The 18,942-nt window shown below is 44.3% G+C and overlaps 1 protein-coding gene across 3 annotated transcripts in view; it reads right to left on the bottom strand.

Moving 5' to 3' along the window:
* Nucleotides 1–18,942, bottom strand: part of TFDP1 (transcription factor Dp-1) — a 183,527-nt gene that overhangs the window by 7,626 nt on the left and 156,959 nt on the right. For all 3 annotated transcript variants that reach the window (XM_073563533.1, XM_073563536.1, XM_073563534.1), the window contains exon 11: nucleotides 3,032–3,113. In XM_073563533.1, coding sequence (XP_073419634.1) covers nucleotides 3,032–3,113 — 82 coding nt within the window. The remainder of the gene's footprint in view (nucleotides 1–3,031; nucleotides 3,114–18,942) is intronic.

Below are 18,942 nucleotides of genomic sequence, written 5' to 3'. Positions count from 1 at the left end.
GCATGAAGCATGTAATCTGCTACCACTGCTATTTGAACCGCTTGGTCCGACAGCTCAGGGGTTGATGCTTGGAGGCCGGCTTGTAATTTTTTGGTTCAAGTCAGAATGGCCTTGGCAGCCCAAACTGAAGCCAACGCGGGAGCCAGGGAGGCCCCTGCAGCCTCAAAAATTGAACGAGCCATGCGTTCAATCTGCCGGTCTGCTGCGTCCCTGAGGGTTGAGCTATCCGGCAATGAGAGCAGGGTCTGTGCTGCTAGTCTAGAGACTGGGGGGTCCACTTCGGGTGGATCTGTCCATTCCTTGGTGTCCTTCTGCGGGGATACCTTGCCTTCAAATCTTTGCGATTGGCGAATTTTTTCTCAGGCTGTGAAAACTGCTTGTTAAGGATTGCCTTAAATTCTGGGTGATTAGAGAAGACCTTAGGCGGTTTCAGAACACCTTCAAAGGAAATCTTGTGTTCTGGCGCTTCTGGGGGCGGATCAGAAATATCCAGCACCCGATGAATGGAAGAGATTACGTCCTCGACTAGCGTTGTATTGCTAGGGGGAATTGGTATCTGGGACCCCTCCGTCTCGTTGTCTGAGTCGGAGTCACAGATGCCTTCCGAATCTTGTGTATCGCTGAGGCATCCCCTGGTGGGTGAACCGGGGTGGAGCCTTTCTGTGGTCGGGGATCGCTGTGGAGATCCACGTTGTCTGTCCCTGGTAGGGGACGGTCTAGGTGACCTGGAACTACGGTGTCTCTCCCTCGAGGGGGATGACAGTGTGCTATGGGATGACGCAGATGAACGCGACCTGTGGGTCCGCTTGCGTCTGGGTGCGTCAGGAACAGCATGTCCCTGAGTCGCGCTCTCCCTTTGCTGGGTAACGTTGATAGCCGACGTATGACCCTGCAGAGCCTGAAGCAATGCGGAGGTTAGGTTATCTATAGACTGCATCATAGATTGTGACATCTGGGTAGCCCATTCCGGCGTGGTAGCCGATACCGAGGCATTGGTAGGGGCTTCTTGGGGTTCTGACCCAGTATTCTGAATACAGGCCCAGCAGTGCGGGTACGTGCTGCCACTGGGTAGATTGGTTTTGCAGGCTGTGCAGAATGCATAAAAACAATCCTGCCTGGTTCTCTTGGACCTTGAGCCCAGCATAGTGCAAGAGTGCAGAAGGGCTGGCTATGCAGAGGACCCTACAGGGGTGGCTATGCAGAGGAAACCTGTAAGGGAGCCTTATGGGGGATATGGACTTCACAGCATAGTAAAAAAAAAAAACCCAGCTGTGATCTTACCCCACCAGTTTGCCCCTAGGTCCAGCGCCGAAGATCCACAGTCCTGTGCCCCCCTGGAGACTGGCGTCCTGCTGAACTCTCTGTCCTGCAGCAGAAATGGCCACCGAGAAAAGGGGAAGGAGAAGAAGGGGGCGGAGAGCTGAAAAAAAGCGCGCAGAGCTGTGTGGAAACGCGCCCTTTCTGCTTCGATCCGCCCCCTCTGACACTGCAGAGTGTCATATTTGTCATCCGGGGGGGCGGAGAGGAGGCGGCGGCGTCAGCTAGGCCGAAGCTGCGGCCTAAATTAGGTGCCTGATGCCCGGGAAGGCTACAGGCCGGCGCGGAAGACAGGTGCGCAGGTAGCCCTGTGTCTCTAATGTGCCATGCCTGGCTTGCACTCCCCCCCGGCCCCGACAGGAGCCCGCAGCTGTGCTGGGGTCCCTGGATGCAGCTGCAGTGTGCTGGCTCATTACTGGGAGCTGCAGAGTGCTGCCTGTAGAGACCCTACCTGAGGCATCTGAACCTAATGCCCCCCGAGGGGGATTAGGGAGGGTGCTGCTGTCACCATCAGGGGGCTTCATCCTTGCCTCGACCTCGACCCAGAACCCAAAAGGAACTGGGCTCTCGACTTCGAACCAGCAACCGAGGGACTGGGGAAGGAGCAGCATGGGTTATAACCATCTCGAATTCAACCAGGCACCTCATAATAGGGGACCGAGGAAGGAGCCATGCCGGGAGTCTCACAAGAGACCCACTTTTCTTCATCTGTAATCTCGTCGAAAAAACGGAATGAAAAAAAAAAAATCTCAGGTGTGTCTCCTATGCGACACTAAGCAAAAACTGGAGAAAGCTGACGCCGTCCAGGGGTGTATACTGCAGAGGAGGAGCCATAGTTAAGCTTTTTCAGATTATGCATAGTGTCGCCTCCTAGTGGACAGCAGCATAACACCCATGGTTCTGTGTCCCCCAATGAGGCGACAGAGTAAGTAAATTTTAATCAATAGATCTTTGAATATTAATTTCCACAATTGGGTGTGTTTAAATAAAAAGTTCCTGTGCTGAGATAATCTTATAAATGTGCCCCTGCTGTGTACTGTGTAATGGCTGTGTATGACCATACAGGAACATGTTCTGATCATATCACATCTCCTGGGTAGTGGAAGCGGCAAAAGAGAGTATACAGACATTACAGCATGGGATCAAAGCGGATTCTTTGTGAGACTAAACATTTCTCGGCCTGTTTTTAAGCAATGTTTTACCTCAAAGAAAGAATCAGCTACAATCCCCTTCTGTCCTGTCTATATACTCCTCTTCTTCCCCATTTGACCAGGAGATGTGGTATGATCAGACCATGTCCCTGTATGGTCAGACACGGTCATTACCCAGAACACAGCAGGGGCACACAAAAAAGATCTCAGCACAGGAACATTTAAAAAAAAACAAAAAAAAACATCCAATTATGAGAGCTATTATTAAAAGATCTATTGATTAAATTTTTGCTTAAAATGATCTTTAATTTATGAGAAAACCCCTTCAAGGCCACATGACGGGGGACATTTCTGCTGTAGAGTTCTGCAATATTTTTATTTACTGCACTGTGAAATTAGATTTTCCCATAAACAGGAACATACTGAGAATACAAAAATTTGCACAATCACCAAGATATCATAAGGGAGGTGGTGCAAGGTATTTACAAAGTTACCCAACTTGTAATTTAGATGAATGTTCATTGGCCATAAGGGAAGCATTTTTGTAAATTTAAGCTTTTTACCTGGCAGAAAACCTTCGACCATTCGACACTGAACCTGAAGTAGACGACACATACACACTACTGATGGATCCCTGAGCCATTTCTAAAAAGAGAAGGAAAAAAAAATCTTTTCAATTATATACTGCTTAATAAGTAATACAATTTTGCAATAAGTCTACTTGATGTTTTACAGTTACGTCATGGAAGAAGGTATTTTTTATGTAACTGTGCCGAATGCAGTTATTCCATTGTTGGAAGAAAAATGAGTGGAGAATAAGCAAATAAATTATGGATTAACCAGTAACACTGCATTGTGCCTTTGCCACCTTTGAGCTTTAAAAAGAAGAAAGGGCAGGTGGCCAAGAAAAGGAAACTACATTTTTTTTTTTATTTACAAGTGAATGTTTCTATATTCCAGGGCTGTGGAGTCGGAGTCGTGGAGTCGGAGCTCATTTTGGTGGAGTCGGAATAAAATGGTCTGACTCCTAAAATATATAATAAATTGGGTACAGTAGTTCAATGCAGAATATGTTTTTCATAGGAATTTGGGAAAGTTATGAATTGTCCTATAAATGGCTGTTCTAAGGCTACATTCAACACAGCGTTTTTGCTGCATTTTTTGAGGATACGTTTTTCAGCTGCAAAAGCAGATCAGCTTTTTTAAAAAAAACCAATCTCAGTATAATACACACACAAGGGTCTGAAATATAATCAAACATTTATCCCCTAAAATGATACTTTATTTAGTTAAAAAGACCAAACAATTGGTCATACACCAAAATACCAAAGTGACAAAAAAACCAAAAATAACAGTGTCCAAAGAAAAAAACCCCTTAGGGGAACCACTAGGAATCCCTAGTAGATATCCTGAGCTTTCACCTGCCTGGCCGCGGAGGTTGGCACCCTAAGGGGAAACGTTGTGGTGCCCCCGCTCAACGGTGGCTATCCCTAAGTGCCCTGCAGCTACTGAGGATACCCTCTACCCGATATTAAAGGGACCCCTAATCCTAGACAGATATGATACTGCGCTAAAGAGGACCCTAGTTCCCTCAAAAAGTTAAAATCAAAAGAACACATATGTACAAATAGTACCAGATGGCATCATGGGTATATTAAATCCCCTTAAAAAGGCAATATATGATATTTTAGATGTCTTGGGGGATTCACAGATCATGAAGTAACAGTAAGCTGGCAATGCCATGACCTTATAGTCATCAGATAAACTTTATACAAGCGGCAATTTTAGATATAATGCACTGTTTCCATAATATCAGCACTCCCCTAGTGCCTCAACGGTTATACAACATGCCTCCAATAATTAGCAATCTATGCCAGCCTTACTCACATATACAAACACAGCACCGAAAAGCAAAAATTGATACTCATCTGTGTTATTCATCTCTGTCACCCACCATCTAAAATGGGTTAATTGCGCCTCAACGCGTTTCGCCGATGTCATGTGTCCAAGATATGGTGAGTATTGCACGGTGACTATTTAGATGGCGGGTGACAGATGAATAACACAGATGAGTACCAATTTTTGCTATTCGGTGCTGTGTTTGTATATGTGAGTAAAGCTGGCATAGATTGCTAATTATTGGAGGCATGTACTATAACCGTTGAGGCACTAGGGGAGTGCTGATATTATGGAAACAGTGCATTATATCTAAAATTGCCGCTTGTATTAAGTTTATCTGATGACTATAAGGTCATGGCATTGCCAGCTTACTGTTACTTCATGATCTGTGAATCCCCCAAGACATCTAAAATATCATACATTGCCTTTTAGGCATTGCTCGTCTTCAGTAACATCAACATCAATTGATAGTTGGAATAAATAGACTGCATTCACCACATCTTAAGGTGCAGGCTTTATTTTCAAGTGTAGGGGTGTGCAGTATAAGGTTCTGCAGCAGCTGAGGTGTGCAGTATGAGATTCTGCGGAGCAGTATGAGGTTCTGCCCCCCCCCCCCCTAGTTTTGATCTAGGCTAAATCTGTTTCTTATAGATATGGCGAGCCCTCAGGTAACCCTAAATGAAGGTCAATGGACACAGGTGGCTGAATTGAAGGAATTGCTTAATCACATATTTACCGTGACTAAAAAATTACAAGCTGAGGATTTAACTCCTGGCATTTTCATAAGGGAGTGGAAGAACTTGCTATTTTGCCTGTCCCAAAGAGGAGATTTAATCGCAGATGGCATTTCTGCTTCAATGAAATGGAGAGAGACACAGCTATTGGAAAATAAAATTTTTCTGGCAGCTGTTTATGTGGACCCAAGTCATCGTAAATTGCTTGATGATCAACAGCTTACTAAAGGAAAAGAAGCTCTGATTGAGGTAGCAGTTAGGATTAGTGGCCTACAGGAGGACTGCCAGGTGCAAAAGGACTTGGGTCCTGACAGTGCTACTGCTGCCATATCTTCATCCTCATCAGATGAGGAGTTAGACTTTGACAAGTATTTGGATGATATGGAGCAGGCAAAGCGTTGCTGAAAGGAAAAAGATTCACTCCGTCTCCTATAGCAAAGCAGATTGACCATATTTCAGCAAAATGTTTCACTTGCCCTCAAAGAAAAATTCAACCGTTCATCAAAACTGACTGTGCATGAGGCAATTCCTTTATACTTGGAAATAGTTAGAGATGTTGCCCATGTGGTTATGGCTTTGCCTCCAACCCAAGTTAGTGTAGAGAGGTTGTTCTCTGGTCTTAAAATTATTAGGTCAGATTTTAGGTCATCTATGAAGGAGGATCTGATGGAGGCAATTCTATTTCTTAGAACAAATTCATAGACTGCACAAATGTTATTTAGTATGTTTTTGTTGAAAACTGTTTTTTGCCACTTACATAGTGATATATATATATATATATATATATATTGGGTGTATATATATATATATATATGTAATCGATATTACATAGTGTATTACATATTTACAATTTATTACAGTTGTGTTCTAAAGTTGTATTCCAATAAATATATTATGTTCTATCTAAATATCTTGATTATTGTATCATAAAAATGATTAAATGTCTGATGTTCACATTGTACTACAATACATTTTTCACTTAAATATAAGCAATATATGTTGGAGTCCGAGTCGGTGGAAGGGAAATTGAGGAGTCGGAGTCGCAGTTTTGGCTTACCGACTCCACAGCCCTGCTATATTTATGTGTGATCTCTTGTTAAAATAGGTGCACAATTTTGAAGTGGTCAGCTCCTTCATCACTGAAAGAAGTACTCCCATAAACTATTCCCATAAACCTGCGTATGTAGTGTAGAGTCATTGTGTTAATATATTAACCTAGCACCATCTTCTACAGTATACAGCGCCACGCCAGTCTTCTAAGTGACGTCACCGACCTTCAGACTCTCTAGATCCCACTACACTGTGTGTGACATGGAAGAGGATTTTACAATGCAAGTCTATAGAGCGTCAGAAAGAGGCTCCATAGGATTACATTGTATATTTAAAAAAAAAAAAAGAATTGTGGCCAACACAGTGTGATCCAGAGTCTGAATTCTGATCACGTGACTCAGAAGAGGAGAGGAACAATGCTGGATACTGGATAAGATGGCTATAGGCAAGTATATTAACACGCTGCTGCAGCACATACACAGATTTTTTTGGGGGGAGGGGGGGGGGGGGAGGTTAATGGGAGTGCATTTTCCGGTGGTCAAACAACAAGGCGCTGTCTTTTTACGACACCGCGAATAACGATTACACAGACTTAGGCTAAGCTCACACTAGGCGTTTGGTTCAGCTTTTTTAATGCCTTTTTATGCAAATTTTTAAATTTTCAGCTGTGTTTCACAGTGCCAGCAAAGTCTATGAGATTTCAGAAATTTCAAGTACACAGCTTGTTTTTTTTGTCCCCAGGATTTTGTGCTAGTTTGCATGTTTTTTTTGGGCAATAGAGCATATCACTCACTTCTTGAAGCATTTTTTCAGTTTGTTTCACCCACTGAAATGAATGGATGGTGAAAAAACGCTGAAAAAAAACACAGGTATTAGGGTTTTGCTACTTTTTTTGTGCCAAAATTCAATCAAATAGGACTTTTTCTCCCAACACTAAACTTTATCAGCATGCACAAAAGAAATCTAGCATGCCAAAACCGCAGCAAAAAAACGCACAAAAAACACAACAAAAAATGCAAGGAAAACATGTTTTTTTTCTGCAACTTTCCTGCCAAGAGATCAGGCTTTGCTGCAGAAAAAAAAAAAAAAACCAGCTAGTGTGACCTTACCCTAAGGTCTCTTTTACACTGCCCAATCTGCAGCATTAAGGGGAATCTGTCAGCAAGATCAACCCTCGTAAGCCATCCACAGTGGATTTAAAAAACAAAAGGCCTACACACCACAGTTAAAATGTCAGGTTTATGTGATGACTCAGAAGGTGCAAAAAAAAAGTCACTTCTGTTTCTTCATTGTCATAACCTTTTGGAGAGTACATTAGCCAGTTACCAGTGCTAATCATATTCACAGGTCACATAAGTGATGTCATTCATTCCCAATCTTGTGCTACCTTCAATCACGTTGACTTCATGGTCATTGCGGAATGAAAAAATCCTTGATTTTATTTCTCTTTCACTACAAGAAATGAAAGTGTGGTGTCGCTGTGTCCCTTTGATGGGTTCTGCTTCCTGCAGCTGACATTTTAATTTCTCTTCTTCATGGTCCCGGTTTTTAAAGTACATAAACTGGATGTTAGGAATATTTTTCTCACTCCAGTTGAAAAGTTGCATGGGAGTTAAGATTTGGTCTGAATCCAGCCTCTGGAGGCTAGCCCGAGTTGCAAGGCATTTCACGGGGTCTCCTAAACCTAAAGTGCCATTCAGCTTTGACTCCAAAATCTTTCTCCTGTTTTTATACTGTGTAGAAGTGCCATCCAAGTAGTAGTAACCTTGATCAAACTTGGTAAAATGTCAGATTTTATCACTGAAATCATTATTTTTGGTACAAATGAACATCTATTTAATCATGAGGTAAGAACTCATAACTACACTTCTGTATTTTATTTCCGACTGTGCTTCATCCTGAAGAACAAAGGAAGAGTCCCCTGAAAAGTCTAAGCTTATTACTGCCACACTCATGTTTTCTTTGAGGCGACTGTAGTAAGTCAAAACCCTACCCTTCCCTACCATTCACTAGGTACTACAACTTAGGGTTCTGTTTATATTACCCACTGCCTATGACAATTCGTTTGAGAATCCCCAGTGCATGATGGGATGCTCAAACAAATAGTCATCTGCCGGCAGAAACTGCTGCCACTCCTCTTTCCACCGTGAAACAAAGTCATTGGGGATGAGGTGTTTCAGCTCTCACCTCTCTCAAGGACGCTTCGTTTCAGGGTGGAAAGGGGAGTGACAATCTCTGCTGGCAGATGACGATTCATTCGAGTATCCCATCATGAATAGGAAGAAATTGATGTCCTGTTTTCCCCATTCGTTTCCATCCATCTCTTGTCCGTTCTCTGTGGTAGCGACCTTTTTTGTTTGGTTATTAAGGATTTATTTGTATCACCGTTCCACGATTCAATTTTTATATATCTTTTAATTGTGTCATTTTCTCAGTTTCTTTTATAGTTTTCATCTTATGCTGGTGTTTTATTTCTTAGAATATGCACCTGGTATGTTATATCGCCATTCAACATTCAGGCTGTGTGCCCACGATGCGATTTTTAAGCGTTTTTGCAGCAATTTTCGGCGCGAAAACGTTTAACAATCGTGTACAGAACGCCCCCCATGCATTCCTATGGCATTCCGCACATGCTGTGCTAATGCTGCGCTTTTTTCCGCGGCGGAATCGCATCGCGGAAAAAATCGCAGCATGGTCATTCTTTTGTGCGGAATCGCAAAGAATTGCCGCGATTCCGCACCCATAGGAATGCATGAGAACCGCTTACTTCCCGCATGTGGCTATGCCCACCATGCGGGAAGTTAAGCGTCTCATGTGCGGTTGGTACCCACGGTGTGGAGGAGAGGAGACTGTCCTCCAGGCCCTGGGTACCATACCCCTGTAAAAAAAAAAAAAAAAAAAGAATAAAAATTAAAATATCGGGGTATATTTACCTTCCGACATCCCGCGCTGCATTCCCGGCCTAAGCGTTCCCAGTAATGCCTTGCGGCAAGGTCCTGTGATGACGCAGTCTCGCGTGACTCTAGCGGTCTTGCGAGATCGCTATAGTAACGCGAGACCAACGTCATCACAGGTCTCGCAAGGCATCGCTGGGAACGCTGAGGCCCGGGATGGCAGCGCGGGACGTCCGAAGGTAAATATACCCCGATTTTTTATTTTTTTTATCATTTTTAACATTTTATCTTTTACTATTGATGCCGCATAGGCGGCCTTAATAGTAAAAAGCTGGTCACACTTGTCAAACACTAAGTTTGACGAGTGTGACCAACCTGTCAATCACTTTCCAAGCGAGTGCTTGAGAAAATCGCTGTAAAATTGCGGTGAAATCGCGCTGAAAAAAAAGCGCGATTTCTGGGAAAGAGTGCGGTTTTTAGTGTGCGTTTTAACACGCAACGTGGGCACATAGCCTCAAGTGAATTCCGAGATGACTACATGTGAATAAGAAGATTGTTTGCGTTTCCCTCTTTTTTTTTCTCAACGGCCCTTAATCTCTGTCTTTTGTATATCTATTTATTACACCACTTCTCTTATTTACACTGTTATATTATTTTATTTGAATGACGTACGGTGTCCCTCCCCCTATGGTTCACACTTTGTGTATTCTATATTTGCATTTATATATAATTCATTTATAGTGCACTGTCACTTTAATTTGCACTATTGCACTTTATAGCGATTATATACATATCCATTGTTGTGTTACATATCACTTTGTAACCTTTCATAGCACTTGGTCACTTTAGTCCCTCTTTAGTGAGGGCTGCACTTAATGTTTTTTTTACTTATTATGGGCCGATTCCTGTCCCTCCTAACATGTCCGCCGTCATGGTCTTTCTAATGGCGGCTGTGGAGCGCACGCGTGATTTGCCTCACACTCCTCCTACTCTCCTCTGTGGCTATCTATTGGAGCTCTGTGCACATGTTCCTGACGTCAGCAGGTGGATTTCCATCTACATGCACACGGCCTACTGACGGCCACGGAGGTGGGAGTGAGCTTCTGGCATGTGACGTCATTGACGCGTGCGCCCATGTATACAGGCATTAATTGATACCGCTGCGTATATAATCCTGTGGATATGACGCTCTTCAGTACCCCTTTTGAGACAGCACCTAACGCGAAAAGAGCGTCAGGGGGTCTGCAGGGAGGCAACAGACACACCAGTGACCATGGGTAAGAGGCACTTTCATTGTTACAATTGGGCACGCTAATTTGGATATTGTTATACATTTGCATATTACTTACCTGCCAGCTCTGTTGCACATATGTATTGTCTAGCGCTTACCCTCCATTTTCTAGGTATGAGATATGTATATTTATTAATCTTGGTCGCAGTGTTTTTCTGTGTACTCCTGTATTTTTATGCCCTTTTCCCTCTACAGGCCTACATTGTTGGCATGTAATTTTTTTGATTATGTGGATTAATAAAGTTTATATTGCTTTTTACATTTGATGGTATTTTTCTTGCTCCGATTTTTCATGTTTTGCATATGAATAGGAAGTGGGTAATATAAACAGAACCCTAAGTTGCAGTACAGAGTGAATGGTAAGGAATTTTACCAAGACTTAAATTACAAAAGTTATTAGTTTTGAAAGATTTATTAATTGAAATTTAGTTTTGGGTTTAGGACTAACCCTTAACCCCTTCACTACCAAGGGTGGTTTGCACGTTAACTCCCGGGCCAATTTTTACAATTCTGACCACTGTACCTTTATGAGGTCATAACTCTGGAACGCTTTCATGGATCCCGGTGATTCTGACATTGTTTTCTCGTGACTTATTGTACTTCATGTTAGTGGTAAAATTGCATTCAAATAACTTGCGTTTATTTGTGAAAAAAACGGAAATTTGGCGAAAATTTTGAAAATTTCGCAATTTTCCAACTTTGAATTTTTATGCCCTTAAATCACAGCGATACGGCACACAAAAAACTTAATACATAACATTTCCCACATGTTTACTTTACATCAGCACAATTTTGGAACCAAAATTTTTTTTTGTTAGGAAGTTATAAGGGTTAAAAATTGACCAGCGATTTCTCATTTTTGCAACACCATTTTATTTTTAGGGACCACTTCACATTTGAAGCCACTTTGAGGGGTCTATATGATAGAAAATACCCAAAAGTGACACCATTCTAAAAACTGCACCCCTTAAGGTGCTTAAAACAACATTCAAGAAGTTTATTAACCCTTTAAGGTGCGTCACAGGAATTTTTTGAATATTAAAAAAAAAGAACATTTAACTTTTTTTCACAAAAAAAATACTTCAGGTTCAATTTTCTTTATTTTACCAAGGGTAACAGGAGAAATTGGACTGCAAAAGTTATTGTGCAATTTGTCCTGAGTACGCTGATATCTGATATGTGGGGGGGAACCACTGTTTCGGCGCATGGCAGACCTCAGTAGGGAAGGAGCGCCGTTTGACTTTTTCAATGCAAAATTGGCTAGAATTCAGATCGGACGCCATGTCGCGTTTGGAGAGCCCCTGATGTACCTAAACAGTGGAAACCCCCCAAGTGACCCCATTTTGGAAACTAGACCCCCCAAGGAACTTATCTAGATATGTGGTGAGAACTTTGAACCCACAAGGGCTTCACAGAAGTTTATAACGTACAGCGGTACAATTAAAAAATCATATTTTTTCCACCCCCAATTTTTATTTTTCCAAGGGTAACAGGACCCTAAAAGTTATTGTGCAATTTGTCCTGAGTACGCTGATACCCCATATGTGGGTGTAAATGACTATTTGGGCGCATAGCAGAGCTCGGAAGGGAAGCAGCGCCATTTGACGTTTTTGGCTAGAATTGAGATCGGACACCATGTCGTGATTGGAAAACCCCCCACAAATGACACCATTTTGGAATCTAGACCCCCCAAGGAACTTATCTAGATGTGTGGTGAGAACTTTGAACCCCCAAGGGCTTCACAGAAGTTTATAACGTACAGCAGTATAATTAAAAAATCATATTTTTTCCACAAAAATGATCTTTTCACCCTCAATTCTTATTTTTCCAAAAGTAACAGGACCCTAAAAGATATTGTGCAATTTATCCTGAGTACGCTGATACCCCACATGTGGGTGTAAACCACTATTTGGGCGCATGACAGAGCTCGGAAGGGAAGCAGCGCCATTTGACGTTTTTGGCTGGAATTGAGATCGGACACCATGTCGCGTTAGGAAAGCCCCTGATGTACCAAAACAGTAGAAACCCCCCACAAATGACACCATTTTGGAAACTAGACCCCCCCAAGGAACTTATCTAGATGTGTGGTGAGCACTTTGAATCCCCCAGCGCTTCACTGAAGTTTATAACGTCCGTGCGTGAAAATAAAAAAATCGTATTTTTTCCACAAACATGATCTTTTAGTCCACATTTTTTTTATTTTCCCAAGGGTAACAGGAGAAATTGGACCCCAAAAGTTGTTGTCCAATTTGTCTTGAGTACGCTGATACCTCATATGTGGGAGAAAACTACTGTATGGGCACACGTCGGGGCTCGGAAGGGAAGTAGTGACGTTTTGGAATGCAGACTTTGATGGATTGGTATGCGGGTGTCATGTGCGTTTGGAGAGCCCCTGATGTACCTAAACTATTGAAACTCCCCACAAGTGACCCCATTTTGGAAACTAGACCCCCCACGGAGCTTATCTAGATGTGTGGAGAGCACTTTGAACCCCCAAGTGCTTCACAGAAGTTTATAACGCCTGGGCGTGAAAATAAAAATAACATTTTTTTCCGCAAAATTATATTTTTGCCCCCAATTTTTTATTTTCCTAAGGGTAACAGGAGAAATTGGACCCCAAAAGTTGTTTTGTAATTTGTCCTGAGTAGGCTGATACCCTACATGTGGGGGTAAAACACTGTTTGGGCACATAGCAGAGCTTGGAAGGGAAGGAGCACCATTTGACTTTTTCAACGCAGAATTGGCTGGAATTGAGATCAGACGCCATGTTGCCTTTGGAGAGCACCTGATGTGCCCAAACAGTGGAAACCCCCAATTATAACTCCAACCCTAACCTCAACACACCCCTAACCCTAATCTGAGCCCTAGCCCTAACCCTAGCCCTACCCCTAGCGGGAAAATGGAAATAAATACATTTTCTTTTAGTTTTATTATTTTTCCCTAACTAAGGGGGTGATAACGGGGGGGTTTGATTTACGATTTATGGCGGTTTTTATGTTTGGCGGCTGTCGCACGCTAAAAGACGCTTTTTATTGTAAAAATAGTTTTTGCATCACCACATATTGTGAGCTATAATTTTTCCGTATTTTGACCCACCGAGTCATGTGAGGTCTTATTTTTTGCGGGACGAGTTGACGCTTTTATTGGTACCATTTTCGGGCACGTGACATTTTTTGATCGCTTTTTATTCCGATTTTTGGGACGCAGAATGAACAAAAACCAGCGTTTCATGAATTTCTTTTGGGGGGTGCGTTTACACCGTTCCGCGTGCGGTAAAATTGATAACGCGTTTTTATTCTTCGGGTCAGTACGGTTACAGCAATACCTCTTTTAGGTCGTTTTTTTATGTTTTGTCGGTTTTTTGCAATGAAAACAATTTTATATAAAAAATAATTATTTTTGTATCGCTTTATTCTGCGAGCTATAACTTTTTTATTTTTTTGCGGATGATGCTGTATGGCGGCTCGTTTTTTGCGGGACAAGATGACGTTTTCAGCGGTACCATGCATATTTATATGCGTCTTTTTGATCGCGCGTTATTGCACTTTTTGTTCGGTGGTATGATAAATCATTTTTTGCTTCGTTTTTTATTTTTTAAGGGGTTCGCTAAAGGGGTTAACTAATGGGACAGTTTTATAGGGCAGGTCATTACGGACGCGGCGATACCAAATATGTGTACTTTTATTGTTTTTGTTTTTTTTTATTTTGAAAAAATGGATTTATTGGGGAATATTTCTTTTTTTTTACTAATTTATTTAGCGATTTTTTTTAAATTATTTTTAACACTTTTTTTTTTTTTTACTTTATTACCTTGTCCCAGGTGGGACATCACTGTCCTGTGACAGATCGCTGATCTGTCACATCACAGATCACTGTGACAGATCAGCGATCTGTCACAGGCACTGCTGCAGACTTCCTCATGCCTGCGCTTTGCAGGCAGTGAGGAAGTCAGCTCCCTGCAGGCCCCCGTCGCCATCTTGGATCCGGGGGCCTGTAGGGAAAGAGCCCCCCGCAGCAGCGCTGCACATTGCGCTGCCGTGGGGGGCTCAGGGAAGCACGGAGGGAGCTGCCGATGCTTCCCTTTAACCCCCGGTACACCGCGATCGCGTTTGATCGCAGTGTGCAAGGGGTTAACGTGTCAGGGGCGGTCCGTGACCGCCCCTGACACATTGTGCCGGGTGTCAGCTATGATAATTAGCTGACACTCGGCCGCGATCAGCGGCGCTCACCACGTGGGCGCCGCTGATCGCGATGACGTAATATTCCATCAATGGTAATTAGGTCCATGGTCACATGGACGGAATATTACGTCAATTGTAGGTAAGGGGTTAAAGGACTATCAGCCTTTCACAAAAAGTTCTATAAAGTCTTCTACAATGTAAGGGTAAGTGCACACGTAGTTTTTAGGTTGTGTGAATTTTGTTGGAAAATGCGCAGGACAAAAGGTTTATCTGCGGATTAGCCTGCGGTTTTGCCCTGCGGTTTCACACCTCATAATAAGGTGTAACCCGCGGAAAAATCCGCAGCATGTGCAATGCGTTTTTTTTGTCCATAGGAAATAAAGGTACTGTACAACGCAGCAGAATCTGCTGTGGACCCGCAGAGCCAAAACCGCTGCGGATCCACAGCAGAATCCGCAGCGTGTGCACATACCCTTAGATACAGTGACAAAAGTACATTTGTCAACAGAAGTCCCCTGTTTTTAAGTTATACTATCCACCATAGCCTCTTCGAAATTATGTAGTATTTTTTCTTGGAGATCCATTACTGGAGGATATTTTTTGCAGATATTTAGCTCTTTTCTGGACAAATTATTTCAGACACATACATAAATCACTAAGGTTGGATTCCCCAATCTGAGCATCTGTCAGCTTACCTCCTTCAACATAAGCTTAGAGTTCTGGTGTGCGGTACATACGCATACTGAGTGTGCGCCACTACAACCAGCCAGAACACAATTCTTAGGTCTCTGGGCAGTACATTTTGAAGATCCTATTTTGTCAGAAGTTAAAAAAAAATTAATTCATAGGTATCCTTCAAATTGGCAAGAACCAGTCTCTTTTGAACACGAGTTTTCTAACCGTTCACTGTTCACCATCAGACACAATCTTTCTTGCCATGTAGAATTCAGCTCACGTCATCACTAATCTAAAAACCTTTCCCTTCATCCACTATGGCTTTATCCAACAATCTGAGTAGTTGAAGATAAGGAAACATGGATTTTTGTGATAAACTCACCGTAAAATCCTTTTCTCCAAGATGCTCATTGGGGGACACAGGTACTGTGGGTGTATGCTACCGCCGCCTGGAGGCTGACACTAAGTGAACAAGAAGAGGTTAGCTCCTCCGTCGTCGCATACACCCTCGCCCCGATTGCGGGCGGAAACCTGTTTACTGCAATAGTAGTAGGAGAACAACAAAACATCAGCCTTAATGCAGATAATATGTCTGGAATGGAACCACCCTATCATCAACAAAAATGCACATTAATTAAACAAAAGCTAACTTGGCTATCAGGGTGGGTGCTGTGTCCCCCAATGAGCATCTCGGATTTTATGGTGAGTTTATCACAAAAATCCTTGTTTCTCCGTCTCATTGGGGGACACAGGTACTGTGGGACGTCCTAAAGCAGTCCCTGGGTGGGAAGTTGACTCATCAATCCAAGCCACATGCACCTCATGTCTAAAGGTGCGCCACCGCTGCTTGGAGAATCCTTCTACCCAGGCTCGCATCTGACGAAGCCCGAGTATGGACATTGTAATGTTTAGTAAACGTGTGCAGGCTGGACCAGGTTGCTGCCTTGCACACCTGTTCCGTCGAAGCCTGGTGCCAAAGCGCCCTCTGCCCGAGTAGAGTGTGCTCTGATCCCTGCTGGAACCGACGCACCCCTGACGCGGTAGGCTTCCTGAATAGTTAGACGGATCCACCTAACTATGGTCGATTTTGAGGCTGCGAGTCCCTTCTTGCGCCCCTCGGGGAGCACAAACAGCGTGTCTGTCTGGCGAAAGGGTGCCGTTCGTGACACGTACCTCCTGAGTGCTCTCACCAGGTCCAATGTGTGAAGAGACTTTTCCACACGGTGTACTGGCGCTGGACAAAACGAGGGCACGACAATATCCTCAATAATGTGGAACGAGGAATCGACCTTCGGCAGAAAGGGGGGAGCTGGTCTAAGCACCACCTTAGCCCTGTAGAAGGTGAGAAACGGTGCTCGGCAGGATAGGGCCGCCAACTCCGAGACTCGCCTAATGGAATTTATGGCTACAAGGAATACCACCTTCCAGGAAAGGTACGACAAAGAAATATCTTGAAGAGGTTTGAATGGAGCTTCCTGCAGCACACTCAGGACCAGGTTAAGGTCCCAGTCGTCCAGGGGTGCCCTATAGGGAGGTACCAAGTGGGAGACTCCCTGGATGAAGGTCCTCAACTGCATATTGGTAGCAATTTTTTGCTGGAAAAGGATGGACAAAGCCGATATCTGTCTCCTAAGGGAGCTCGGGGCCAACCCTGAGTCTAGGCCCGACTGGAGAAAGGCCAAGATGTTGGGGATAGAGAATGTCAGTGGAGAAAACCCACGATCTCGACAACAAGCAAAGAAGACCTTCGAGGTGTGATGGTAAATTCTCGCAGAGGTAGGCTTTCGAGCGCTAACCATTGTAGCTAGCACCTCGTGCCCAAACCACGCCTGGGTCAGAATCCAAGATTCAACGGCCATGCCGTCAAACACAGGGCCCCTGAGTTCGGGTGGAAGATCGGGCCCTGGGACAGCAGATCTGGGCGTTCTGGGAGATGCCAAGGAACGTCGGCGAGCAGCTGCACTAGATCTGCGTAACATGCTTGACGGGGCCAGTAGAATCGCTGGAACCCCTTCTGTTTTGATCTTCTTGATGACCCTCGGAAGTAGTGGCAGCGGGGTGAACATGTATGGAAGGCGAAACTGGTTCCATGGCAGAACCAACGCATCCATGGCGATCGCCGAGACCGAGCGATGAACATGGGTACCCTGGCGTTCACAGCAGAGGCCATCAGATCCACATCCGGTGTTCCCCACCGTTGGCAAATCTGCTGGAAGACTTCGGGGTGCAGAGGCCATTCCCCGGCCGCGACACCCTGCCGGCTGAGGAAGTCCGCCGCCCAGTTTTCCACGCCCGGGATGAGGACCGACCAGTGAAGCCCGTCTCACCTCGCACATGGTTGCCCTGCTGCGGGTGCCCCCTTGATTTACGCAAGCCACCGCCGTGGCATTGTCCGACTGAATCCGGACGGGGGCGTTCTGCTAGAAGGTGCTGAAAATGTTGCAGCGCCAGCCGGACCGCTCGTATTTCCAACAAGTTGATCGGGAGGTGTGCCTCCTGTTCCGACCATTGCCCCTGGGTCGTGTGGTGGCGAAAGTCTTAGTTACTCACCGGTTAACGGTGTTTTTCGGAGTCCATGACAGCACCACCTGAGAGAGGGGATCCGCCCTTCAGGAACAGGAAACCTACAGATACAAAAGGGCGGCACCTCTCCCACGCATCAGTTGGATTACAGAGCACAAGAGGACCACAATGGTTAATGGCAAAATTTATATACAGTACTTTTGCACAACTATTCCTTACCAGTGTACATACAAGAGGAAGAAGTGCACACCCAAATTTAAACTAAAGGGAGGGAATATACGGGTGCTGTCATGGACTCCGAAAAACACCGTTAACCGGTGAGTAACTAAGACTTTATCGGTCGTCCATGACAGCACCACCTGAGAGAATTACAGAGAGTAAAACTATTTAGGGAGGGACTACAGCCTGCAGTACCCTTATACCAAAAGAGAGGTCTGTGGAAGCACCCAAGTCTAGCCTATAATGACTATAAAAGGTGCTCGGAGAGGACCAAATAGCCGCCTTACATATCTGGTCAATGGACACTTCTGACCTTTCGGCCCACGAGGTCGCCATGGCTCTGGTGGAATGCGCCCTCAGCTTCCGGGGTGGCGACCTGCCTTTTGAGGTGTATGCTATTGAGATCGCTTCTCTAACCCACCTGGCTAGTGTACTTTTTGACGCTCTACAACCTTTCCTAGGGCCATGATGAGAGACAAACAGAGCATTATCTTTTTTCCCGGGATCGGTAACTGCCAGATATTCTATGAGGCATTTCCTAACATCCAAGGTGTGAAGCTTCTCTTCCTTCTCATTAGCTGGATTAGGGAGGAAAGATGGAAGGACTATCTCCTGTGTCCTATGAAAGCTGGAAACTACCTTAGGTAAATATGCCGGATCAGGTCTGAGTATTACCCTATCGTCCTTGAACTGTATATAAGGAGGACGTCTAGATAATGCCTGGATCTCGCTTACCCTACGAGCTGAGGTTAGAGCTACCAGGAAGGCTACTTTGAGGGACAGGTTTTTTATGGAAGCTAATGAGATAGGTTCGAATGGGGCTTCTGTCATAGCCGTGAGGACTAGGTTCAAGTCCCACGGCATGAATCTATCCTTCGCTATTGGCCTGGATCTACCTGCTGCCTTAATGAATCTACTGATCCAGTAATTACCCGCGATGTTGCAGCTAAAGAGGGCCCCCAAGGCTGATACTTGTACTTTAAGGGTACTAGTGGAGAGCCCCATATC

This window comes from Dendrobates tinctorius, unplaced genomic scaffold (assembly GCF_039654945.1).
Source record: "Dendrobates tinctorius isolate UK_male_01 unplaced genomic scaffold, ASM3965494v1 ptg000394l, whole genome shotgun sequence".
Classification (NCBI taxonomy): Eukaryota; Metazoa; Chordata; class Amphibia; order Anura; family Dendrobatidae; genus Dendrobates; species Dendrobates tinctorius.
This window is presented reverse-complemented; position numbering and strand designations above follow the sequence as displayed.